This window comes from Peromyscus californicus, unplaced genomic scaffold (assembly GCF_007827085.1).
Source record: "Peromyscus californicus insignis strain IS unplaced genomic scaffold, ASM782708v3 Scaffold_22__1_contigs__length_63687245, whole genome shotgun sequence".
Lineage (NCBI taxonomy): Eukaryota > Metazoa > Chordata > Mammalia > Rodentia > Cricetidae > Peromyscus > Peromyscus californicus.
Window position 1 is genome coordinate 63,443,397 of NW_026294525.1, and position 27,521 is coordinate 63,470,917.

General features: G+C 42.5%; 2 protein-coding genes across 3 annotated transcripts; one reads left to right on the forward strand and one right to left on the reverse strand.

Moving 5' to 3' along the window:
* Positions 1–1,536: 1,536 nt before the first annotated feature.
* Qrsl1 (glutaminyl-tRNA amidotransferase subunit QRSL1) lies at positions 1,537–27,440 on the reverse strand. 2 transcript variants are annotated; one of them, XM_052751558.1, is made up of 11 exons: positions 27,294–27,440; positions 19,315–19,474; positions 18,562–18,660; positions 17,448–17,544; positions 12,661–12,828; positions 9,313–9,488; positions 9,120–9,232; positions 7,043–7,235; positions 6,156–6,273; positions 4,111–4,316; positions 1,537–2,042 (listed from the first exon to the last, which is right to left on the reverse strand). In XM_052751558.1, exons 1-11 carry the CDS (start codon positions 27,315–27,317, stop codon positions 1,822–1,824), a joined length of 1,575 nt encoding a protein of 524 aa, XP_052607518.1. In that variant the 5' UTR covers positions 27,318–27,440; the 3' UTR covers positions 1,537–1,821. The 2 variants fall into 2 exon arrangements, with proteins under 2 accessions (XP_052607518.1, XP_052607519.1); XM_052751559.1 differs by lacking the exon at positions 12,661–12,828.
* Positions 12,835–17,438, forward strand: LOC128118713 (uncharacterized). Its single transcript, XM_052751562.1, has 2 exons — positions 12,835–14,283; positions 14,314–17,438. The coding sequence occupies exon 2, from the start codon at positions 15,167–15,169 to the stop codon at positions 16,256–16,258; it is 1,092 nt and encodes a 363-aa protein (XP_052607522.1). The 5' UTR covers positions 12,835–14,283; positions 14,314–15,166; the 3' UTR covers positions 16,259–17,438.
* Positions 27,441–27,521: the final 81 nt, after the last annotated feature.

A 27,521-nucleotide genomic window follows, 5' to 3' on the forward strand; every position in this document is an offset into this window, starting at 1 on the left:
ATAGTTGAAGGTTAGTTAGTTATAGTTGAAGATTAATTAGGATACATTTTGGACTTACCAAAATAGGATAGATAATGAAATTATTTTCTCTGAATTTGTCAAATACAAATGGACTAGACATTGTTTAGGTATTTATTACTTGTATATATTGTATATAGTTATTATCCTTTTGTATATAGTTTTTCTTATATTAGTTATAAGCTTTTTCTTTTTTTCCTTTTTATTAAAATAGAAAAGGGGAAATATGGTGATATTTTATTTATATTAAAATGTTATTTGTATGTTAATAAATAAAGTTGCCCGGGGGTCAGAGCTATTAGCAAGCCATAGGAAAGCAGGGCAGTGGTAGCGTACGCTTGTAATTCCAGCACTTAGTAGGCAGAGCTGGGTAAGTCTCTGTGTGTTCAGGGATACAGCCATTATTGGATACACATGCCTTTAATCTTAATACCAATCATGGAAAACCTGGAGGCCTATACAGACAGGCTGTGAGGAGGCGGTCATGTGGTTGGGTTTACAACCAATGAGAAGGCAGGACAGGAACTCTATATAAAGACTTTAACACAGGGGTAGCTCTGGTTCGGAGAGGTAGGACCACTGCAGGAGGAAGGGTAAGGTTTTGGCTCTTAGCTCTGACCTCTTGGCTTTCTTCTTTGCATTGGTTCTGTGTTTATTGTTTGATGGGAAGGTTGGATACATCTACACTAAGCAAACATATTTATCACTAATTCAGGTTCCTACTTTTATTTACCAACCATATACAAGTGTCAAACCAGAATGCCTAACAAATGTTAGGGACAAGTGTCCTAGCAAAGAAGAGCGTTATTCAATGACGACACTTCAGGGGAGTAAACGGAACATTTCTATTAGATGTTGTCTGATTTGGGCTCAAGAGGTCCAAACAGAGAACACTGATGAAGACAATCGAGAGGGTATGGAAACAGTGAGACACTCCGGGAAAAGATCTTACGATGTCATCTCTCTGGCATCCTCACCCCGGTCTCTGCACACGTTCTCACTGGCTGTCACTTGGGCATTTTGAACCTTCCACCTTGAGATTAAGAGGGAGGTGATTCAGTGTGACGCAGAGCTGTCCTGGCTCTGAGAAGTGAGGCAAACATTTCACCAGGAGAGGAAAGGGGGAAGTTCTGTCATTTTAACTGTTTCCAGAGAAACAAAAGGAGTCTGGAGACTGGCTGAGGAGCCGCCCAGCCTTTGATGGTTCTGGGCCTGGTGGCCACACTTCCTCCCATGTCCAGAGCTTTTAGCAGGGCAAATCCTGTCTGCTTGTGGGCATTTCTCACGGCCACTGAGGCAAACTCTACCACAGAACGAACTGCCTGTCAGAACCACACCAGTCACCTCAGGAGTTAATGTTATTGCACTGTTAGTATTTTGTTATTAGAGATGTACACATTTTCAGACATTTATTACTAAACTTAGTTTTACTCTAATTTTTGTTCTTTTTAATGAAAATTATGTAGAATGCATTGTTTTTAGGAGCTTGTATTTTTGCGTTATAGTAAAATTCAGTACTTGAATTGAACAGTTATTTAATGAATGTATAAATATTACAATTAACAACATCATGGAGATCTGAAGAAGTGATTCCCAGGACAGACAGAGTTGACAGTGAACCCAGTCACAGGGCTGAGAAAGATCCCTGGGCGCTCTAGAGAACGGCGCCTCTTAAGAGTCATTTAACTGCACGTCACAGCGGTGGAGGTTCAGTCCGGTGGCAGAGGGCTTGCCTGGCGAGCTTGAGGCCCGGCGCTGGATCCCTGCATCCCACTCCCAGCCAGCTGCTTGATTCATTGATCTCTATTGGGTTAGAGAAACAGAAGCTAACTTTCCATTTTCAAGAACCAACGAGCCATCATCCATGAGGTCTTGCAACTGAATAACAGGAAACTGGACTTGTTTTTCAAACCATTTGGCAACTGCCAGAAGTTGCTGGTCACAAAACGCACGTCCAATCAACTGCAGTCCTATCGGTAACCCTTGCTTTGAGAGGGCCACAGGGACACTCACTGCTGGCAAGCCTGAGGAAGAGAAAGAAGCCATCACTGATGAATCCGCCTTCCCTGTGCTTGTAGATAAAGAGAGAATAAGGCTTAAAACAAACTATGATAGCTAGATGTGGTGGCCCATGCCCTTAATCCCAGCACTCGGGAGGCAGAGGCAGGTGGATCTCTGTGAGTATGAGGCTAGCCTGGTCTACAGAGTGAGTTTCACCTCTCCATCAACTCCTGCCTCCAGGTTCCTATCCTGCTTGAGTTCCTGTTCTGACTTCCTTTGATGATGAACTGTGATATGGAAGAGTAAGTCACTTTCCTCCCAAACTTGTTTTGGTCATGGTGTTTCCCCAGCAATAAAACCGGGATAAGACACATGAATTGCTTAGCAATGATCTGGCCAGCTAGCTTTTTGTTTTCTTTGTGTTTGTGTACGCACACGTGGATATATCAGCATCTGAGACTCTTGCTCACTACTGTGTATGCAAGCTGCCCGGCCTGCTAACTTCAGGGTGTCTCCTGTCTCCACCTCCCATCTTGCTAAGGGAGCACTGCAGCTACAGATGCACACTACTGCATCTGGCTTCATGTGGGTGTTGGGACGCAGCAAGGGCTTTACCCATGGGCCCTCTCCCCAGCCCCATGAGCTACCTTCCTAAGGAAACAACGTAGTTTCCCAGAGTGGGACCAATGACTATAACTGCTTCCTGAGTAAGAAGTATGGGGTTTTCTGCTAAAAACGTTCCTTTAACCCGATTATAAGAAAGCAGTCTGGTGAACGGGCCTGAGCAGCCTCAACTCTTCAGAAGCTGTCACTTAGGAGGAAACATGTAAAAGGTGGGGACTTCAGAGGGTGAGGGACTGGGGAAAGTGGCTCAGCAGGCTTCCTTTTCTAATAAAGAACTTTAGCTTAACATACAAAAATGGGCTCATCACAGCCCTCCTGACACTTTGCTCTTACTCATCCCTTTCCCCTTCCACTGCTGTGAACCCCCCATGCCTCCTAAGCCCTGGGATTTGAGGTGAGCATCGCCTTTTTTCAAGTGCCCTAAGATAAAGAACACTCGAACCAGAACCCCATATCCAGCAAGAATACCTTTAAAGGAAAACCTAGACATTTACATGAGGAAAGTTTAGAGAATTTGCAGCCAGCTGACCTACCCTAAAAGAAAAGTAGAGGAATGTGTTTAAACATGAAAGGAATAATAAAAGGGAAGTCTTGGTCCTTCAGGAACAAAAGAGTAAAAAGAAAAAACAGAAGAGCGGTAAGCTCAGCATCTGGTGCCTGAACTACAGTCTGGTGTAGTTCCACAAACAGTGACAGATACAACCTGGTGACTACTGCAAACCTTTACAAATTATGAACAAAAGTAGAGCTGGGAGGTAGTGGCGCACACCTTTAATCCCATCACTCCAGAGGCAGAGGCAGGCGGAGCTCAGTGAGTTCAAGGACAGTCTGGTCTACACAGTGAGTTCCAGGACAGCCAGGACTGTTTCACAGAAAAATCTGTCTTGAAAAACCAAAGGGGAAAAAAACAAAACAAAACAAACAAACAAAAAGTAGATATAAGGGAAAAACAACATTAAAAGACATTTTTAGCATTGCTGAGAAAATTGAAATATGGACTATATTTAGATTATTATTGGACTTCTATTAGTTTCCTCAGATGTGCCAATGTATTTAGGGAGGATTTGTGCTAAATTACTCAGCTGTAAAATGTCATGTCTAGAAGGTTTTTTTCAAATGAGACAGCTCAATACAGTATGGGTGGGAGGTGGTATGGGTAGAAAGACAGAGAAGAGAGCTGAAGCAAGATACTAACGAGGACAGACTTAGGTAAGGGCATACAGAACACAGCACACTACCTTTAAAGCTTTATATATGTTTCAATATTTTGAAAATAAAAATACTGCATATTGGTTAAGAAAATGTTCGTATACAGTATGCATGCACAGACCACACACACACTCCCCTCAGTGTTCTAGAAGGAAAGGGTACTGTTTTTAGGAAACAATTTTGCTAGAAGCTGAATTAAAGACCAGGGGGGCTGTCTAAACTTTGAAGAAAACCCCACCATTCTTAAGGAATCTTCACCTGCCATATTTACAGCTTGTGTGAAAATATCATCCTGGGCACTTCGCGTCCTGTTGTCTTCTTTGATGAACTCCAAGTACGGCACTGCCTCTCGCAGGGTGGTGGGAGTCAGCAGGACATCCACGCCAGAGTCAAAGACATTCACGAAATCCCTCACAATGAGACGCCTCACTTTCTGCGCTTTGATGAAATAATTCTCATAATTTCTGTGGAAAAATACAAAGGTATCTTAAAGACTTTTTCTGTTTCTGTTTTGTTTTTAAAGGCAGTTCTCTTACATTAGACTTATTAAAAGAGCCACTGGATGCTCAGCTTTACCATCAGGAACCGCAAGACTATTATTATTATTATTATTATTATTATTATTATTGATTTACTCTGTGGGGGAGGGAGCGAGGAAGGGAGTGAGCAGAGGTCTGAGGACAAGCAGCCAGTCACCCCTCCTTCCACAACGTGGATCTCAGAATTAAACTCAAGTGTCAATCAGCCTAAAGTGCCTTTACTTACTGAGTCATCTTGCTAGCCAATTGCTATTCTATTTTATGAGATTGTCTCACTATGTAGCATGGCTGGCCTAGAACTCACTATGGAGACCCTAGCTAGTGTTGGAATAAAAACCTGGTCACCACACCCGCAGTACACCACTTAGATTCTTTTTTGTTTTTTGGAGACAAGATATCTCTGTGTAGCCCTGGCAGTCCTGGAACTTGCTCTATAGACCAAGCTGGCCTTAAATTCAGAGATGCGCCTGCCTCTGCATCCCAACTGCTGGGATTAAAGGCAAGTGCCACCACCACTGCCCAGCTGAATCCTAACAACTTATAATAATGAATTTTGTTCAACTGTACTGTTATTCTAAAACTTTATCATTGAAATTTATTCATTAGAATTCACTACTAGATGCAATTTTATCAAATAACCATAAAATAATACTGCCCAGTCGGGAAATTGCTAAACCAGAGCATTTATTTTAGGGCGAGATACAGTGTGATTAAGGTACTTTCTAGGTACAAAAGGTTAAAAACTTGGGTCTCAAAGGCTTATGCAATTTTCTATCATATCTCAGTCTATCTAGAGTGTAATGATAACTCGTCTCACATCTGCCTGAACTATGTCTCAGACTAGCTACAGTGTAATGACAACTAACTAGTCTCACATCTGCCTGAATTAGAGAGTAGGAAACAGTCCTGAGAAGCAGGTTCCAACAAGAGAAACAAGAAAAACACACAGTGTTACAGTTTTGTATTTTATGAACAGTTTAGTCTAAGAGGGCAGAGAAAAAATTAAACGAAGGATGCTCAAATACTATTAAAAGATGAGGGGGAAAGTCAGACACAGACAGAACCATAAATCAGTGACACAAGGAGAGAGAAGAAGAACACTCTTCAGCTGCTCCCGGACTTTTACACCGTAGGCTCCTCAAGTGTGGAACTGGACATGACAACTCCAGTCCCTTTGAGATCCAAATACAAGAAGAGAGAAAAGTGATTTTTGTTGTTGTTAATCCCAGGAGCGTGCTATGGAAACATCATGCACCCTTCCTGCAACATTTGACCAACGGGCTCTACAGAGATAGATGCGGGCGCCCTCCTCTGTTGCTCTCCACCTATTCCTTTGAGGCATGATCTTTCCCTGCAAATCCCAGTGATCCTCCTGTCTCCACCCCTGTTGGATCTAGGGTTATAGGCATGCACAGGATGCCCAGTTTGTTATGTAGGAGCTGGGGTCGGAACTCTGGTCCTCATGATTATGCAGCAAGAGCTCTTTACCAGCTCCTTATTCTTTCTTTCTTTATTTTTTTAATAGGATCTCATGTCCCAAGCTGGCCTTGAACTCACTATGCAACCAATGATGACCTTGAACTTCTGAACTTCCCGCCTCCACTACCCCAGCAATGGGATTACAGGTATGCACTACCACAATATTGATGCTGGATATCAAACCTGGGGCCTTAGACATCTAGGCAAGGACCCTGCTAACTAAGCAAGTATATAAAAATTTTAATGTTTCAAGAGTAGTAAAAATTCTTAAAGTAATTGTCTTACTCTTTTAATAAGAAAAAGTTTCCTGAGAGAATTCTTCCTCTCACCACATCATTGAACCCTTCTTGTCTGGTTGCAGCGTACATAGCTTCAGTAGACACATCATTGCCAGACCTGTGGCCTGAGAACAAGAGGTAAATATTACTTGAAAGAGAATTAAAGGTTTGGCTGTGAAATAGTATTATGAACAATGTGGATCTTAGAGAACTTTCCTGTCCAAGTTCTTTTTCTTTATTTGCTTTGTGACTGACTGACCAGTTAGTTATGAGAACTAACCACGGAGAGAAAAGAACCATGAAAGAACTTTGTCATCCATCCATCCACCCACCCACGCATGTGTCCAACCATGTGTTGTCCATCCATCCATGCATCCATCCATGCATCCATCCATCCATGTATCCTATCCATCCATCATCCATTCATCATCCATCCATCATCCACCACCCATGTATCCTATCCATCCATCATCCACCCACCCATGTATCCAATCCATCCATTCATCATCCATCCATCATCCACCACCCATGTATCCTATCCATCCATCATCCACCCACCCATGTATCCAATCCATCCATTCATCATCCATCCATCTATCCCCCACCCATTCAACCGCCCACCCATTCACCCAACCATCCATTCAGTTATCCATCCATGCAAACTTTGATTGAGCTCCACCTTGTCAGACACTACATCAGATGGGCTGGGCACACAAAGACAATCCCTTCAGTCCAGAGAACCAAACATAAGAGTTATGATGAATACCATAAGTTCAATACTAAAATAATAGAGGAAAAAATTGATTTACTGATTTACCTTCCCGAATAATAACTAGTATGTGAACCATTCAAATATCTGTGGTATCTTAAACAACCCCAAAGCAGCCATCTTACCATATTGTAGTCCATCAAATCTTGCCATATTCGATGCCACTTCTGATGTACATAGCACATGGTAGCAGACAATTGAGTAGCAGGTATGTGGCAGGGAGACTTCAATCACTTTGGCACCCCCAGATTCAAAGAGGTCAGCAGCTTGGGACCAGAGAGACCGTATTTCACTTGACAACTCTGGTACCAGATATTCCTTAGAGGGAAAACAAAACAAAACACAAGAAAGTTTATATAGATTCATAAACATCTATATATTAAAATCTTAGGCAATACACTACACTAAAACACTGATAATACAGCTGGTAGGTACCTAGAAAGACTAGACTAGAAATGCTGATGGCATGTGAGCACAGTACTGGACAGTATTAGCTGGACGCAGTATAAAGCTTGGTGATCTGATTGGGAACTCCTACCTGTTCACTATGTCTCAAATACTCTGCTGATAGTTTTCAGAGGTTCTCTCAGTTTATGCTTTCACACCTCCATTACATAGGTATCATCATCCCTCATTTTATGGATGAAAAGTATTGGGAATAGGGAAGTAAAGTAGCATTCTTAACACTATACATCACACCAACATGGGATCTAGGACTCAACTAGGTTCACTTCTAAAGCTTTGGTCTATCTTGTTTTGTAAAGAAAGTACAGATAGTTATCTTGATGAAAGTCTTTTAAAGTAGCAATCCTCTACAGTAGGGTGTCACCTGACAATGTCTGTGAATGCTTTGACTGTGGAGTTGTAGTGGTGAGGGATGCGATGGGATAGGGGTGGAAGCCAGGGATGCAAAAGATGGCTTTCCACCACAGAACCTTCCAGAACAAAATACCAACGGTGCCAAAATTAAGAAGCCTCATTATTCTGCATTATTTGTTTTCCTGAAAGATTCCTAAAATATATTAAATATTAATATACTGTCAGGTATATAATTGGCTAAGGTGGTACATACCTGGACTTCAGCACTTGAGAGAAAGGCAAGGGGGTACTGAACTGGAAGTCAGGCTGGGCTCAGCAGTTTAGAGCTCTTATTTATTACACTTGAACTTGGTCGCCAGCACCTACCTCAGTGGCTCACCAGCACCTCCAACTCCAGCTCCAGAGAGCTGATGTCTCTGGCCTTGTGGGTACTTGTACTTATGTATATATAGCCACATGAAGACACACACACCTACGTATAACTTAAAATAATAAAAGGGCTACAGAGATGGCTCAGCAGTTGAGAGCGCTGGATGTTCTCCCAAAGGACATGAGTTCAACTCCCAGCACCTCCATCAGACAGCTCACAGCCATCTGTAACTTCACCTCCAGGGCATCTATGGCCTCCACAGGCACCAGGCCCACACACAGTACCAAGTATACATGTGGGTAAAATATCCATACACATCCATAGCTATTTCTAAGAATAAATTAAAATTTAAATCAAAACCCACAAAACACACATACACATACACACACACACACACACACACACACACACACACTTGATTTTTTTAATTTTAAAGTGTCAGTAATTTATTACTTACATGTATAGATTATTAATTGCTATTGTTAATATGTATAGTCTAAATGGCAATAATAAAAATAAATGCAATAACACTTAATGGGGCCTTACTAGAGAAGGTTTGCCTATGTCTTTTACAACATCGATCAGCAAACTGTAACCACAGGTAAGATGTGATAGTCATCCACTTTTAAAAATAAAATTTTATTGGTACACAGACATATTTCTTCACTTACATATTGCTTATGGCTGCCTTTTCACTATAATAGCTGAGATATAAAGCCCAGATCTATGATCTACAAAGCCCCAAACAGAATCCCTTTCTTTCCAAGGGAAGTTCACAGATCCTTGTTTTATAGAATAATCAAATTGGATCCCCACAACTCTCAGGGTGTGTATTTCTATCACCCTCATTCACAAAGGGAGAAACTGGGCTTAGGAAGAGAAGTTACATGCTTAAGTGCACATGGCCAATCAAAGAAGTGGTACAGGGATTCAAAAACAGCCAGCCCACCTCCCAAGTCTGTGCTCTGCATTTCACCAGCCAGCTTTTCTGAAAAGTAATGAAAAGAAGTTACCTTTGGAATTCCTATACACAGTCTGCTCACATCCACCACACTGGGAATCATGGATGGTTTAATAGGGTCTTGTACTGTGGTGGAATCTTTGGGGTCATGTCCAGCCAGTATACCTGCAAGAAGGAATCCTTATGTGTGACAGGCGTATTGTTTTACAGTGAGATCTTCAAATAATACGTAACCACAGAAATACCTAACACAGTCGCTGTATCATCCACACATCTGGTGAAGATTCCTGGCACATCCATCGAATTCACCAGGGGAATGAGGCCATGACGGGAAACTAAGCCATAAGTTGGTTTGAAACCAACAAGCCCACAGTGGGCAGCAGGGTTTCTGGTGGAGCCTCCAGTATCTGACCCTAGAGCCCTGGGATTGAAGATTGAAAGAGAATTCTTTTTAGAGGAATGACACTCTTTAATTGCATTTGGAATCTACTATTTTAAAGTGTACTTTCCCTTAATTATATGGAGTAATCCATACTCATCTCAAAGGATTCATATGGTATAGAAAAGCACGAAGACCCAGCAACAAACACTGTTAACATTTTGGCAGAATCAACCCTCCCTCTTGCCTCTGCCTCCTGAGTCCTGGAATTATGGGCATGTACCACTATGCCTGGCCTTTGAACTCTTTTTAAAAATGTGTTTTTATTTTTTGGAGAACATTTCATAATTATAAGTTTCCATCCTTTTTTGTTTGTTTATAGTGACCCCCTGCTGCCATTAAAATTGTAAAAATTGAGAATGTGTAAATAAAATATGTCACATAACAATAGGCAGTATGCTTTCATAAACTAAACACTCTCTGCAGAAACCCAGACCCCAAGCCTTTGCTCTCCCATTTGGAGTCATGGCTAAAGACGGTACTGTAATTTGCACAATGTTGTTTTCATCTGAACGATAACTTGTAGCAAACCTTTGCTGTCAAACACCTTCACACATAAATCTCTGCTCCTGCTGACTGCTTTTAGGTTGCTGGCTTCTAAGAAGCAGGGTTAGTGAACAAGAGGGTCAGTTTGCTGTTATAAATTCTTAACCTATATAATCAAATTACTTGTTGCAGATTAGGCCAATTCATATATTTACTTCTAGCGAACTGTGTTTTAACATTTCAGTATCATCACTGAGTAGTAGTTTTTAAAATTCTGGTTAATCTGATTAAAAAAAAAAAACTTAAATATTCATTTTGAAAAACTTTTCATTACTCAACAAAGTGAATGCTCATTTCTCAGCCCAGTCACCTAGAGAATATATGCTGTTCTTATTAAAAAAAAAAAAAAGTAACATGGTTCAGACTATATGTCATGTAGAAGAAGGAACCAGGTGAAGCACGCCGGTCACAGGAGGACCAATGCAGAAAGCATAAGCAGGAAGTACCCAGCGCACGCAGACCCAGAGACAGCAGGAAGGAGGCTGCCGGAGACTGGGGGGTGGGGGCAGTTAACGGGCGCTGCTTTCAGTTTTCCAAATGAAAACAAGTTTTGCAGATTAATTGTAAAATTACATATACATATTTTACCACAACTGAAATGTTAAACAATTATTTAAAAACAAAGCTGTTGGATAGTACATGCCTACTGCAAAATTTAAAGTATATGATATAGAAGTAAAAATTTTCTCATGTAGCACCCTCAACAGCCCCGCTACACCCTTTCATCCAGATATCCCATGTATGACCAACATCCATGCCAAAGTAGTGACTACTCCAAACAGGAGTTAGATGCACTATTCAGAACTTGTTTCCACTTAATGTACCTTAAGTAACTTTCTACATCACCCCACAGTGCCCTGTCTCATTCTTTCTATGTGGCTCAATAATACTCCAAGAATCTTCTTAATTTAAAAACTATAATAAAACAAATAAATCAGTGTCAGGGAGACAAAAGCAGACTACCTGACAGTTTGGAGACATTCAACCTGAAGTTACTTTTGGTTGGCATTTCTACTGACTATATGTACATATATAATCTACTGATTATATTGAAAGCAATGCTTTGGACTGAATAATGTTCCTAACAATAACATGCCACTTGTGCTCTACAGAAAATGCAAATTGTATTTCCTTTCTCACCAAGTCCATTTAACTACAAAATCAGTCTGTTGCTTTCATAATTTTAAAAAGATACTGTCTCTTATTAGCATTCACTGACGGCTGTGTAAAAGTAAAACCTACATTTCCATAGGAATTATGTGTCAAAATGCCATCTTCTCAAAGTTGATTCAGAAAGATAACACTAAGTGGGATGATGAGGGTAGGAAAAAAATGCACCTGATCCTGCATTCTAACATGTCAGAACTCTCATTAATATTAATGCAATGCTATAACATTCCAGAGATAAATGAAATGGCTTTTCTTCTTAACAAGATTTCAGCAATATGAAAAAAAGTCTGAGGAAACTACTGCTCCATAGTTCTAAAATATGTAAATAAATTATTGGTTGCAATGCCTGTGAAAGAATGTAGTTTTAGTGGATAATTAAAGAGAGGGGAAATATATACCTATTATATTACTGAGGAAACACATTCAACTTAAATTGAGACTGATAAAATAAATCAGCATTTACTATTCTTTAGGTGGTTAACAATGTTTGGAGGGCCAGGGGCGGTGGCACAGGCCTATGACCTCAGCACTTGGGAGCTGGGCAAGAGGATCAGGGGTTTGAGGCCATTGTCTGCTACAAAGACTGAAGTCAACCTGGGCTGTAACTGAGACCACACTTCAGATACCAGCTCTCCCTAGAAAAAGAAAGAGATGTTTTTAACAGTGGCACTTCAAACATGGCTGACGGGTTCTTACTGATGTATGACAGCTCCTAAGGAGGCTGAAAAGCTCTGCTTAGTGGCAGGCACCTTCAGCCGCAGAGTTACCGAAACACTATTGTAAATATCCTGTTGATATATACTAAGGGAATTTCTTTTCTTTTTAGAGGTTTTCTGAAGGATAAATCACCACCCGCAGCTCTGCAGCAATGAACTAAAACACTGTCATTTGCATAGTGAACTGACGCCAGAATAAATTATTAAAAAATGATATTCATGAAGTCTACTCATGTTCAATGTTTTATTTGGTGAGATTCATAGCTATGTTTTTAAAGAACCAGAGACTACAGAAGAAAAGATAAAATGTTATTTTAAATTAAGTTTTTTTAATGTCATTATTATTATTATTATTATTATTATTATTATTATTATGATGTTTACAGTGTTCTGCCTGCATGTGTTCCTGCAAGCCAGAAAAGGACACCAGGTCTCATTACAGATGGCTGTGAGCCACCATGTGGTTGCTGGGAATTGAACTCAGGACCTCTGGAGGAACAGTCAGTGCTCTTAACCTCTGAGCCATCTCTCCAGCCCTTAAATTAAGTTTTAATGTCCCAAGTTCACCTAGTGGGCTAAAGCTGAGTATGCTTGAACACAAACAGCTCACCAGAAAGAAATACGAATACCAGGGTCTGAATTCCGTTGCTGCTGGGTTTTCACGTGGTTTGACCGCTATACTTGGGTGGGGTTTAAAGCACAGACAAGAAGGTGCATCTTACGCAAAGCACGTGAAGGCGGCCACAGCGGCCGCACTGCCCCCTGAGCTCCCTCCAGCTATCAGCCAATGGGAATCCTCCTGCTCGTCACGTTGCCGCCTTTCTCTGTACTGCCTCGAGTAACTCCAGGGGTTTCTAACTGGTCCAAACACACCGTCTGTGCTTCCAGATCTGAGAGGAAGAAACAAAGCAGTACCTCAGAAAAACTTCCTCTTCTGTCCCCAGGGAAACTCAGGGAACTTTCTTAACCCACTGTAGCTTGAGCTGAAAAGGGCTGAGCCTACCGACAGGCAGCGCTCAACAGGCAGCTAAGGAGGGTGGCCGGAGAAGTTTGTGGTGGAAATGAAAATTACTAGCTAAGGGAAGACTTATCCCCGTTGATTATCCAAACCAATTAAAGATGGTTTCCCTGTAAGTTAAGATCTTTCTGTTGAAAAGATTCACACACATTCAGACGACGAGGAAATCTTTTAAAGGAATCTCCCCCTTAATCAGAAGGCTCAAGTTTTAAAAGCATCAGGTGTGGTGGCTCACGTCTTCCGTCTTGGCATTTAGTTGGCTGAGACAGGATGATGTCTATGAATCCCAGGCAGGCCTGGGCTGGAGTGAAACCTGTCTCAAAAACCCAAACAAAACCCCAAACGAGGGATGAGGAGATAGCTCAGTGTGCAAGAACACTTGCAATGCAAGCCCGAGACCCTTGATTTGAATTCCTAACACTCACATGAGAAAGACAGCCACATGCCTGTCATCTCAGCATTTTGGGTAGGGTGGGTAGACAGGCAGCTCTCAGGCTGACCTTGAACTTAAGAGATATGCCTGCCTCTGCCTCAGGCATGGGCCAACATACCAACTAAAGTACTATATATTTTACATAACAGTTTTTCTCGGATTTATCACTTTGAAGTAGCATATTTCAAAAGTTCTTAGTTTACTCAAGCCCAATCTACCAGTTTTTATTTTGAATTATGCTGTGTCCTAGCAAAAAAGATTTTTGCTTAAGTCAAGGCCACAAATCACAAATATTTTTTTAATAGGTTTTCCAAATTTTATCATTTTAGCCTTTACATTCTTTAACTTCTTACTGTGGAACATTTTCACAGCATCTTTTTGTTTTAATGAAAAAACGTCAATAGAATGCTTCTTGATTTAGGTTTGCTACATACTTCTTGCTATTAGACGTAGGTTATAATTTTCCAGCTGACTCATATGTAATGGAGTGTCCTCAAAGAGTCACACTGGAGACATACTAAGTCTACTTTTTCCTCTTTGGCCATGTTAATTTTGATCAGCTGAGAAAAGAAAATACCCTAAAAATCCATGTCCAAGTTTACTTCCATGGATGAAGTCATTACCTAGCACTAAGAGATATCACAATAAACATGGTAGTCCAGGGCTGTTTCTACAAAACAGGAACACTGATCAAACAAATATTATAAATGTGAAAAGAATTATAAAGTGGAAAAATCTAAAGTGCTTTTGGTGAATGATGGACTATTTTCCTCCGTAGTATCAGGAACAAGGCAAGGCTATCCGCTTTACACCCGCCCCTCACCCCCAACTTTAATTATTTGTACATATTTATGTCTATGCATGAGTGCAGATGACCACAGAGGCCAGAAGCGGGTGTCGGGTCACCTGAAGCTGAAGTTACAGGTGTTTGTGAGTTACTCGTGTGGTTACTGGGAACCGAACTCAGGTCCTCTGCAAGAGCAGTAAGCATTCTTCCTGCTGAGCCATCTCTGCCCCTCCCCATTTTACACTTTTTCTTCAACACTTCATTGACAGTCTTAACTGGTTCACCAAGGCAAAATGTAGATCGATAATAAGAAATACAAAATAAAACTGTCTTTGCTATCTACACAAAATAGTCCAAAGAACCTACAAAGACCAACTAGAACTAACACATGAACTTTAACAGGGCTAGGAGGCCAATATAGAAAGAAAAAAAACAATTATGTTTTTATGCATTTGCTATAAATAATTAGAAACTGAACAGCATAAAATGAGTCAGGACTAGAATGCGGCTCAGTGGGCTAAGACACTTGCTGCCAAGCCTGAGAACCTGAATTCAATGCCTAGTTACCCACATGTTGGGGGAAAAGATAGACTCCCTGAATCGTCCTCTGAACTCTACTTGCACATGTCCAATCCCTCAAATTAAATTAAAAACTCTAGTCAAAAATATAAATCACAAAAGCTCTATAAAAAATTTACATTGGGGCCGGGCGGTGGTGGCGCATGCCTTTAATCCCAGCACTCGGGAGGCAGAGCAGGCGGATCTCTGTGAGTTCGAGGCCAGCCTGGGCTACCAAGTGAGTTCCAGGAAAAAGGCGCAAAGCTACACAGAGAAACCCTGTCTCGAAAAAAAAAAAAAAAAATTTACATTGGAAAATCTCAAAAGTATTGCTGAGAAAAATAAACAAAAATCTCAACTAGCACATACTCATGACATTTGTGAATTAGAAGACACAGACAGAGGCCAGTTCAAAGGAAGCTGCTAAAGCTTATGGGGAAAACAAACAGTGCCCATGCAGTGACTTTACAACAGGGCCACAGTGCCCATGCAGTGACTTTACAACAGGGCCACAGTGCCCATGCAGTGACTTTACAACAGGGCCACAGTGCACATGCAGTGACTTTAAAACAGGGCCACAGTGCCCATGCAGTGACTTTAAAACAGGGCCACAGTGCCCATGCAGTGACTTTAAAACAGGGCCGTGGTGCACATGCAGTGACTTTAAAACAGGGCTGCAGTGCACATGCAGTGACTTTACAACAGGGCCACAGTGCCCATGCAGTGACTTTAAAACAGGGCTGCAGTGCACATGCAGTGACTTTAAAACAGGGTTGCAGTGCACATGCAGTGACTTTACAACAGGGTTGCAGTGCACATGCAGTGACTTTAAAACAGGGCCGCAGTGCCCATGCAGTGACTTTAAAACAGGGCCACAGTGCCCATGCAGTGACTTTAAAACAGGGCCACAGTGCCCATGCAGTGACTTTAAAACAGGGCCACAGTGCCCATGCAGTGACTTTAAAACAGGGCCGCAGTGCCTATGCAGTGACTTTAAAACAGGGCCGCAGTGCCCATGCAGTGACTTTAAAGCAGGGCCACAGTGCCCATGCAGTGACTTTAAAACAGGGCCACAGTGCCCATGCAGTGACTTTAAAGCAGGGCCGCAGTGCCCATGCAGTGACTTTAAAGCAGGGCCGCAGTGCCCATGCAGTGACTTTAAAACAGGGCCGCAGTGCCCATGCAGTGACTTTAAAACAGGGCCGCAGTGCACATACAGTGACTTTAAAACAGGGCCGCAGTGCACATGCAGTGACTTTAAAGCAGGGCCGCAGTGCACATGCAGTGACTTTAAAGCAGGGCCGCAGTGCACATGCAGTGACTTTAAAGCAGGGCCGCAGTACACATGCAGTGACTTTAAAGCAGGGCCGCAGTGCACATGCAGTGACTTTAAAACAGGGCCGCAGTGCCCATGCAGTGACTTTAAAACAGGGCCGCAGTGCACATGCAGTGACTTTAAAACAAGGCCGCAGTGCACATGTAGTGACTTTAAAACAGGGCCGCAGTGCACATGCAGTGACTTGAAAAAGAACAAAGTGAGAGACTATTGCCACCAGTGTCAAGACAGATACTGACTCAAGTTTACATGTATGTGTTTGCAGAGAACAAGGACAAGCTTGTCTTGTCTAAACAGTGGTGGGACTAAAATGTCCTTATGTAAAAAACTGAATTATATTCACACAATACACAAAAACCTTAAACTACACGGTGACATCTAAATATAACAGCTCACTCTATAAAAACCTGTCCTTTTGGTCTGGAGAAGGACTACTGGAAGCATCAGTAGAGATCAACATAGAGGCATGAATCATGAAAGAGAAAACCGATGAGCTGGACTTGACCGAAATTAGGATGTAGCATCACCTAGGACACAGCCTCGGGGCTAGCAGAGTGGGAAGACACACACTAACTGTGGGCAGCACATTCCTGAACCATCCCATAGGTCAAGGCCCCGACTACAGAAAGAGAAAGCGGGCTGAGCAGTGACAGTCATTGCTCTGCTTCCTGACTGCACAGGCCATGTACCCTGAGCCTCAGGCTCTGGCTGCCATCTTTCCTGCCAGGTACCTGCAAACTGTAGGCCAAAATAAGCCCTTCTCTCCTTAGGGTGACTTGTCAGTTATCTCTATTACAGCAAAGACAAAAGTAACTAATACAGACAGAATGAAAGACAAGCCAAAGACTCTGAGAACAGATTTGCAAACCACCTTGGAAAACGTACTTGGATCTAGAATATATGAAAGAACTCTTACAACCCAATAAATAAACCAACTGAAGACATACAAATGGCAAAACAGGCACACGAGAAGGCACTTAACAGCATCATTCACCAGGGAAATACATTCTAAACCCAAACAATGTATCTACATACTTGTTAGACGACTGACAAGCTTTCACAGGGACTAAGACTCCCCATGTCACAGTCCTCAAGAAGCAGCTAGAGACTTGGCTCAACAGTTTAGAGCTTGTGGAGCCGGTTCTCAGCACCCACAGCGGTGGCTCTCAACTGCCTGCAACTCCAGCTCCAAGGGATTCAGTGACCTCCTCTGGCCTCCACTGGCACCTGCAGTCATTCTCTTACATATAAATAACAAGAAAAGTAGACATTTAAAAAAAATCTTCAAGCCACCTTGCTACCTTTAGGTACCTATGTGCAGTGAAATTAAAGGCACAGATGCTAAATAAAAAGAGAGAGAAACTTCATTTTACTTACCCCATAGCAAACTCATCTAAATTAGTTTTCCCCATGAGTAGAGCTCCCTGATCCAACAGCTTCTGAACGACTGTAGCATTGTAAGGCGGTATATAACCTGGAGAAATAGTATCTTTATTATATATTACATTATGAGAGAAAACAATGAGTAGGAAGCATGATTTTAAACTTTAATTAATTACTATTGGAGTGTAAATTACTCTTAATTTAAAGAGCAAGTTGTACTTTCTTCTAGTTAATTTTTCTCCTGCCAACTGCCCATTTTTTACAGTACATCATTCACTATTTTTACAATCAGAAAACATTGACTTAAAGAGTACTAAAAAATGTTGGATGGTAAGATAGATCTAATTTATTTGACTCTAATTCCTTATCATTATGCTCAAAAGTTTTTTTCTGCTTCTTAGATAATGTTATGTCACGCAGTAATTTTTATTAATTTTGGTTAGAAACAGGTCTATGCACTCAGGAGGCAGAGGCAGGAGAGTCTCTGTGATTTAAGGCCAGTCCAGATAGCACAGGAAACTCAGGCCAGCAGGGCTACACGGTGAGACTTTGTCCCAACAACAACAACACCCCACCCACAGATTGGAAAAAAACAAAACCAACCAAAAAACCCGCTAGCCTATATTCCAAATTCCACTCCAGTCCACCTAATGAAAGAAGACTCAGAATTTCACTTTTAGTGGGCAGCATTCTGAGGACCTTTTCTTTCTCATTTTTTTTTTTCTGTTAGGATCCAAATACTTTGGTAAACATTCTTGTTTCCAGCCTGATAGATTAAAGAATAAAACTAAGGATTACTACACAGTTCCGAGAGATGGTGAGTAGGAGCTGATGAATTCTCAGTGTCCACAGGAGTAGTGGCAGCCAGTACCAAGTCCTCCGGAAAAGGCTCCAAAACTTTATAAGCAGTATTCATTCACAGGGCTGGCCAACGCCTAAATCAATTCTGGATGTAACGAGCAAGCAGTGAAGGGGCAATAGTCTATCCTAAGTCCTTCCCACAAGGCTGTAATTAATCTCAGGGTATCTTGAAGCTTCAGTATTTTATCTGTAAGCTGAAAACACTCACTTTTATAAAAGTACTAATGTTGTAATCATTAGACTTTACCTTTTAGCATATTTGATGCACATGTTGTCTCGATGCCAGATGTGCTGAAGTTGTCTTTTACAGCAATAGGAATTCCGTCTAAATCTCCAAGGGACTGACCTATACATTTAAAAGCCACAGAGGGGGTGGTAGCAGAAAGACGGTTCAGTAGGGAAGAGTGCTTGTCCAACTAGAGGCCCTGAACTCAGATCCCAGCATCGACATCAAAAGCCGGGCATGGCCACATGCCTTATTCTTTAGTTGGAGGCGTAGTGGGGGATCGAGACAGGGTCTCTCTGTGTAACAACCATGGCTGTCCTGGAACTTTCTTTGTAGACCAGGCTGGTCTCGAACTCACAGAGATCTGCCTGCCTCTGCCTCCCAAGTGCTGGGATTAAAGGCGTGCACCACCACCACCCAGCATGTGATTTATTCTTCTGCCCACCCAAGTACCCACCCAAGTGCTGTGAGGGCTAAAAACAAGATGGTCACTCCAGCTAACACATGCGTGCGTGTGCGCACACACACACACACACACACACACACACACACACAGAGACAGAGACAGAGAACTCCAGAATGAAACTTTAGAAATCAAGTTTAATACAGATAGGCACTATATAATATTTACACCAAATACTCAAAACAAGTTCTTTAGACAAGCGATTGTTTTAAGTTTAAAGCTTTACTTACTGAAAGAAACTGCTATACTCAACTAAATTGTTCCTCTTGAGAGAAAACAATGATATACAGTTGAACATAATTTATATTTACCTTCTTTGTATCTTTTCTCCGACTCTTCAGCTTGCTTTAAGGCCACCTCTTCTGATACAGTAATGTAAGCGTTGAGGTACTTGGTTTTCTTGATGAGGGAGAGACATTTCTTGCAGAGCTCTGTTGGTGTAACCTGGCCCTGTTTCAGTGCTGCAGAAACCTACAGAAGAGACAATTTAGTCTCTTTACAGGTTCTGTGCAGGTCCAAATCTTGTATTGAGGGAGCCATAAGCAGCACAGTGTGGAAACAAAATGTAGAGGTGAGGCTTGGGCTCAAAACCCAGAGAACCTTTTCTCAGACAGTGCAGTAAGCAAAGGGCGGTATTGAGCAGCTATAGGATGTGAGTGGTGGGGAGCAATCTTTCTCTTGTTGACTTATTTTGTTTCTTAGTTAGGCTTGGGCAAACAACAGTAGTTAAGTGAGCCATGCAGGCCTGGGGCAGCTGAGCCCAGCCTGGGTATAGATGGGTAGGGGATAGTAGGTTCAGGGAGCAGCTTACTGTAACCCAAGGAGTGCACAGTGAAAAAAGAGAAGCATTTTATGCCACTGAAAAAGACCTTTATATTTACTGGATATTTCAGATAAGACATATTAGTGTTCAGAAAAGTGCACAGACATATGATATACATACCCACATACATCTTACATAAACTTCTCAGAATTTCTGTCTTTTTGTGCATTAAGAAGGCTGGTGGGGGCTGGAGAGATGGCTCAGCCGTTACAAGCACTGGCTGCTCTTCCACAGGACCTGGGGTTCAATTCCCAGCACCCACATGGCAGCTTACAGCTCTCTGTAACTGCACTTGCAGGGGATCTGAAACCCTCATGCCAATGTACATAAAAGAAATTAAAAAAAAAAAAAGGCTGGTGGATGAAGGGTTAAAATGCATGAGAAGTAGGGCTGCAGAGATAGCTCAGCAGTTAAAAGCATAGACTGTTCTTGCACAAGACACCATCTCAGGTGGCTCACAAGGCCTATAACTCCAGGTCTGAGGAAGCCAACTCCTCTGTCCTCCGAAGTGCCTGAACTCACATGCACACACACAAAGAACACAGACACAATTAAAAAACAATAAAAATAGATCTTTAAAAAATGCATGAGAAGTGACCAGTACTTATTATTTGGCAGTGAGACCTGAGATGAAGTGAGTATTATTTGCCATGTCCTGCAGGAAGTAAGACTAGGTACTTGCTGATCACAAAAGGACAGCAGGTAACAAGAAGTCAATGATATCAGGCTGTCTTTGGAGATAATATGAAAAACAGCTGCATCATCCACCTGTTATGTGAGTTCAGAGACAAGGGGGTCTGGAATAAAGTAATTCTCGATGAGCCAGGCACCGTTGGTTTGTTTCATCAATTCATTAGGAAGTTTGACATTATTAACCATCTTGGACAAATGAAGAAACTGAAGCCCAGAAGCTGTCCATTTGTCCAAAGGCACACAACAGGACAGGACAGGGGGACTTCATAATATACTCTCCTTACCACTTCTATGTTTACTCTCATGGGAAAGAGTTTGTTCTCTACGTTGACTGTATTCTCATGTCTGGAATGTATAAAGCAACAGGAGTTTGCATTTAGGGGGAGGGTCTGCAAAAGATCAGCTTTTGGCTACTAAACATATCATCGAAGCAATGACATTCTTAGCGCTGAGAACCGTGGGAATGGCAAAGAATGTGGCTGCTTTTTGCCCTTGCCCAAAAAATCAGCCTGAGGCTGAACTGAAGAATTTGGATTAATGGCACTGGAAGAGATTTCAAGACACTCTAGTATTGACTGTGCCATGTGGTTATCAGTGGCCACTCCTACGCAGATCTATAATGAAAAGAACAGGCTAAGAAAGGAAAAATTCAAAATGTACAGTTTGAGGAGAAAAGGAAGACCAGGAAACGTAATGGAGCTAAATCCAATGCTTGAGGAGATTAAAAAGTTTAAAGAAAATCCTGATGCTAAAGGAATAAAGGGAGTGATGACCACACAGCAAGACTTCACCCAACTAAGCTTCCAACTTGTAAAAAGAAATTAGAGAAAGCTGAAGACATGAAGGAAACCATCAACAACAGAAAGCTGATACAGACGTAATTGAATGACGGGGCCATGCTCTAGCCCCAACAAGCAGCAGAACTTGGAAGTTTCAGCCAAGTGGTAGAGTCAACTAAGGAAAGCCACTGAGGCCAGGCATACGCCATGTGTGTCCCTGAATGGAGGTCCAGAGAGTCCATTGTGTGAAGCTGTTAAAGTGAAGCCTGGATTGCTTTAGAAACCTCAAGAAGTTGGAGATGCCAGAGTTGTGGGATACCTGCCAAGGAAAGCTGCTAACAGGGAGTGGAACCAGCCCAAGAGAAGTATGTTGCAGTCAACAAAGCTGAAAGGAGTTGGCGATCTGAAGAGTGTTTTGACATCAGACAAGGAGATGCAGTTTGGAGTCTGCCCAGCTGGTTTCTGGTCTTACTTTGATCCAGTATCTCCTCACTGTGCTCTCTTTCCTCCTTTTTCAAATGGTAATGTATATCGTGTGCCATTGTATGTTGGAAGTATGTGATCTGCTTTGATTTTGATTTTTCAGCGTGTTACAGTTAAGAGATGGAGTACTGTGTTACAGACTATGGAGACTTTTGAAGTTGTAGTGACTGAATTTTTGCATTATGATATGGATACAAGCCTATGGGGGCCCAGGAGTGGAATGTGGTGGCTTGCATAAGAATGGGCCCCCATCGGCTTAAATATTTGAATGCTTAGGGAATGGCAGTAGTTTAAAGGTACAGTCTTGTTGGAGGAAGTGTGTCTCTAGGGGCAGGCTTTGAGGTTTCAAAAGTCCATGCCAAACCCAGTGCCTCTCTCCTCCTGCTGCCTGTGGATCTGGATATAGAACTCTCAGCTCCTTCTCTAGCACTATGTCTGCCTGCATGCTGCCAGGCTCCCTGCTGTGATGACAATGAACTAAACCTCTGAAACTGAAAGCAAGCCTCAATTAAAGGCTTTCCTTTATAAAAGTTGCTGTCTGTGGTCATGGTGTCTCTTCACAGCAGTAAAACACTGGCTAAGAAAATCTTTTTGGTTTTGAACCCTGAGAAGCCAGTCCATACAAACTATTGGATTAATTGCAGTAGCTTGGAGTCTAACTCCAAGAAAACTGGGATCAAGCCAGGATAGAGTAAACTAAGAGTCAAACCTAAATACACCTGCACAACTGCCTCCCAACACACCTTTTTCCTAGGACAGGGTTTCACTGTGCAGCCTTGACTGTCCTGGAACTGAGACTCACTGAGATTCACCTGCAGTTGAAGCTGTGGCTGCCAGCCCTCCTGGGCTGTAGGAGCCCACAGAGAATCCATAGTGTGGCTTTACTCCATCTTGACTCAAGGTCAGAGAGTCCAAGTTTGTTTTGCCCAGCAAGGCTGTATAATAGGATGTTTTGGCCTAAGAAGTGGTTACCAGGTGTCTTACACTTCAAGGCCTAATTACAGGATGCTTTGCCATAAGGCGTGGCTAATAGATGTTTTGAGAATTAAGGAAGTGTTTCTATTTATCTGTACTTTGTACCTTGAACCCTGGTGTCCTTGAGAGGGGGAGACCTTTTGCCTCTCCCCTTGCTGGTGTGCAAAAAGCTCATGAGGAATAAAATCGGGGTGACTGTGGTATTGACCCAGAGCCCTCTGGATGCTACTCTGTGTCTCTGTCTTTTTCTTTTCATCATCTACATCTCTATTTTTCATATCTATTATTTTTCAATACTCACTCCTCCCTTCAAGGACTGTTCAATAGTCAACAGTCGGGCAAGACCCGGCACTGGGCTTTACTTCTTATCTGTCATCACATCCTGCGGCCTTGTCCCAGGGCTCTTCTGCTATCCCAAGCTCCATTAATGGTCCCCCAAATTGCCCCAGATGTTTAGTTCCAAGTTTCTCTAACTGCCTCCCCAGCAAAATTTCCCTTTCTTAATCAATTATCTCACCTACCGTGTTAGGAAATAGAGAACTTAGATTCAACTGATAGACTTTACAAGGAGAATGAATCTTTCACTACTCTCGGGCATCTGCACACATTAAAGAGCGAATGTGTACTGAATTAATCAATTTCTAACTAGTAAAGTTCAGAGCATTTGGACAGAAACATGGAAAAAACCACAAAGTAGACAGAAGATACTTTTCCACCTGGTAAAATAATTACCAAACAGTCTTTGAATACAGTAGGCATTAGCAATATTTGTTAAAGGAGTTATTAAGTAAAAGCTGTAATGTCAAGGCAACTTTTCGGTCTTCCTTTGGGTCAACTCCCCTGTTATGGGTTTTTTGTTACTGTTTTTTCCCCATGAAGTAAATGTTTTTATAATGGTTTATTCATACACACCTCTCTCTTCCACCGCAGGTGCATAAGAGAGGGAAAAAGCAGGCCACATTTTTTGTTTGTTTGTTTGTTTGTTTCAGACAGGGTTTCTCTGTGTAGTTTTGGTGCCTGTTCTGGATCTCACTCTGTAGACCAGGCTGGCCTCAAACTCACAGAGATCTGCCTGGCTCTGCCTTCTGAGTGCTGGGATTAAAGGTGTGCGCCACCACCGCCCGGCCAGGCCACATTTTTTTATAGGTTGTATTTTAAACAAGTTTTGGGGATTCCCACTCTTTTTTGAGAACAAATTTAGCAAGGCTAGCCTGGGCACAAGATCCTACCTCAACAACAAAAAGAACAAATTTGACTTTTCACTAATAGTAGGTAGGATATGTCACATACAATGTAGGATAGTATTTTGGGGAAAAGTATTACTAAAAGCCTATGGATTTAAATGTCTCATTATAATTTATAATTCCTGAAATGCTGCCAGTTGAGAAAGTTGAGAAAGAAGAGACCTCCCAGATGGGGACACAAAAGGGAAATGGTAGGGCAGGACAGGGACTCAACACTGTTACAAAAATCCACCCAGAGACCCTACTAAGCCATATACTCTAGTTTTAATCACACAGATGTAATTAAAACTAGAGTGGGAACCAGTTGAAGTCTTAACTAAAGCCCCAGGTGATTCTGAGTGGGCAAGCAGACTGTTGTAAAGATTGAGAGAGTCTGGCCCCAGACAAAGCCAGGTGATCCATGTTAAAACATGAATCAGGGTTAAGAGCACCCCAGAGAAGCTAGGTAATAAGGATGCCCAAAGAGAGATGCATGGATTTCTCTGGGAAGGGGAAATAGAAGAGATCTCCTGGGTAAACTGGGGGCAGAGGGGAGGGGGATGGGGGTATGGAAACATGAGGGATCTGGTTGGTTGGGTTGGGGGCCGGCCAGACAGATGGGGAGGATATTGAAAGAGAGATCTTGATGGGGGGACCATTTGGGGATTAGGGAGAAACCTGGTGCCAGGGAAACTACCAGGAATCCACAAGGATGACCTCAGCTAAGACTCCTAGCAATAGTGGAGAAGGTGTCTGAACTGGTCATCTACTGTAATCAGATTGGTGACTACCCTAATTGTCATCATAGAACCTTCATCCAGTAACTGATGGAAGCAGACACAGAGATCCACAGCCAAGCACCGGGCTGAGCTCCTGGAGTCCAGAGGGGGTCAATCATGACCAGGAAACCCACAGAGAGGATGACCTGAACTACTGGGAGCTCAGGGACTCTAGACCAGCAGTTAGGGAGCCTGCATGGGACTGACCTAGGCCCTCTGCATGTGTGTAACAGTTGTGTAGCTTGGTCTGTTTGTGGGACTCCTAGCAGTGGGATCAGGACCAGTCCCTGTTGATCTGGCTTTTGGGAACCCGTTCCCTATGCTGGGTTGCCTTGCCCAACCTAGATGCAGGCGGAGGAGCTTGGTCCTGCCTCAACTTGATGTGCCATGCTTTATTGATGCCCATGGGAGGCCTGCATTTCTGAATGAAGAAGGAGGAAGAATGGATGGGGGGAGGGTAGAAGGGAGGTGGGGAGAGGGAAAAGGAGGAGAGGAGAGAAGGGAAACTGTGGCCGTTATGTAAAATAAATGAAAAAAAATAAAAAAAAAAAAAAGAGTTAAGAGTAAGTGACAGAAGAGATTACAGAGGGTTTAGTGATTTAACAAATACAGGATGTGAAGGACAGTCTACGGGCCAATGGATAGTAGCTGTGCTTTGGGTTTTACTTTCTTGATGGCTTGGTATACCAGCACTTTGCTTTAGAGTGTGTTATGAGGCATCTGGAAGAGACCTCCAGAAACTATCTACAGCTAGAGTCTAGGGCAGGGCTTCTTAAGCCTTTTCCATACACAACCCTTTTCTGTCAGAGAAATTTTGCAAAACCCTGGTATATCTGTATAGTAAGAAGGCATACAAATTATTTATGGATAAGTCATAAATAAATTTATTTTAAAACAATTTTGGGGGGCTGGAAAGGTGGCCCAGCAGTTAAGAGCACTGGCTGCTCTTCCAGAAGTCCTGAATCAATTCCCAGCACCCACATGGCAGCTCACAACTGTCTAGAACTGTAGTCCCATGGGATCTGATGCCCACTTGTGGTGTGCAGATGTACATGCAGACAAAATATCCACATACATAAAACAAGTAGATATTTAAAAAATTCTTTGAGCCAGGCGGTGGTGGCACACGCCTTTAATCCCAGCACTCGGGAGGCAGAGGCAGGCAGATCTCTGTGAGTTCAAAGCCAGCCTGGTCTACACAGTGAGATCCAGGACAGGCTCCAAAGCTACACAGAGTAACCCTGACTTGAAAAACCAAACCAAACCAAACCAAACCAAAAAAAATTCTTTGGTACACATAATTTTACTATCTATTAAAGATTAAAACAAATTTGCATACTAATAAAATGTATATACTTGCTTATTTTTAAATAAAGAATTAAATCTTGGCTGAATATTTGATATTTCAGGATCTAGGCTACTTCCATGTTTTTTTTCAGTTTACCAATATTTCGATTTGAAAATTATCAGTGCTGAGAACTGATACATAAAATAAATACCCTATACAAAATGGTGTGGCCATGGTTAGGGCTATATCAGAAATAGCTGAATTATCTCAGATCAAAATCCATTTAATGATTTTTAAGTGAAACTCAAACCAGTAACTCAAACAGCCATTTTTAGAATCAAGCACCTTCACACCAATAAACCACAGATACACGAATTTCACACTAAGGGTATGTGACAAGCTGAGAAATGATTTAGGAAAATATTAAAAGTTTTTGCTTCTTGCAGTTAAAGTTACGTGTCTACAAGTTTGGAAAAGATGCACATATGGTTAAAAGAAAAGAACCACTGCAATCCATAACACACATAACATAACAAACCCCTCTGCGATTCATAACACACAACAGTCTCGATTCTGAGTTGAGATGATTCAGGCATTATTACTGGGGAAGGCAAACATGGTGTTGAACCTTGCTGCAGTGAAGCAGGGAGGAAGCATCGGTGAGCGCTGTCAGAACACCTTAGATTCACAACGCCTTTGATTGTGAATTAACTTTGACCAAGGTCTCTCAGAACCCCGCCACCTACCCGCGCCCCTCTTTAAACTGCTGTCAAAATTTCTGCTATATATGGGGTTGCGACCTGCAGCTTAAGCAGGGGTTCAAATATGATGTCCAGGAGAGAAGGTAGTGGTAGGAATCCTAGTTATTTGGGGGTCTCTGAAGAATGTAGTTTTTTGTTTTTTTTTTAAGCCATCAATTATTTCGTTCGAATTTTGCATGATACAAATTCGCCCCGCCCCTAAGCGAGCACAGCTGGGACAGGGTTGAAATGAGAACCCTTCCCCAAATGGCGCGGGAGGGATGACCCCACGGCTTATCGGTGCAAACGCTTCCCCTGACGTCCTCACTCCTGGGAATGGGTATGGGGTGTATTGCCTAAGAGCGATAGGTTCGAATCCCCCTTCCCACTCAGCAATGTAGGCGGCCAGGAGGGCCGAGCCGTGCGGGGTGACCCGGGGCGACCTTGACCTCGGAGTCCTCGAGTGTCTCCGCCCTCCCGGGTCCCCTCCGGACCACATCCACTCACTTCTCGGAGAGTCCGGCCCAGCATAGTCCTCAGGTTCAGCCCGGTACCAGAGGGGCCCGGAGCGGAGGAAGAAGTCGCCGCCGGTCACTAGCCTTACATGGGCGCAGACATCTTGGATCCTCACGGGCCTCTTCAACACCGAGCGCTTGGATTGGCCGAGGTCCCGGCTGCGGAAATGATCGCTGCACGCGATTGGTTGGCGCCCCGGGGCGGCGGCGCGCGGACAGG

Bases quoted from the DNA above. Each gene is read 5' to 3' on its own strand.
- LOC128118713 (XM_052751562.1), top strand. From the start codon at position 15,167: ATGGGGAAAACAAACAGTGCCCATGCAGTGACTTTACAACAGGGCCAC.
- Qrsl1 (XM_052751558.1), bottom strand. From the start codon at position 27,317: ATGCTGGGCCGGACTCTCCGAGAA. The intron at 19,475-27,293 runs GTGAGTGGATGT...TCTCTTCTGTAG, and splicing joins TGGGCCGGACTCTCCGAGAA to GTTTCTGCAGCACTGAAACA. The intron at 17,545-18,561 runs GTAAAGTCTAAT...CTATTTCTCCAG, and splicing joins TGCATCAAATATGCTAAAAG to GTTATATACCGCCTTACAAT.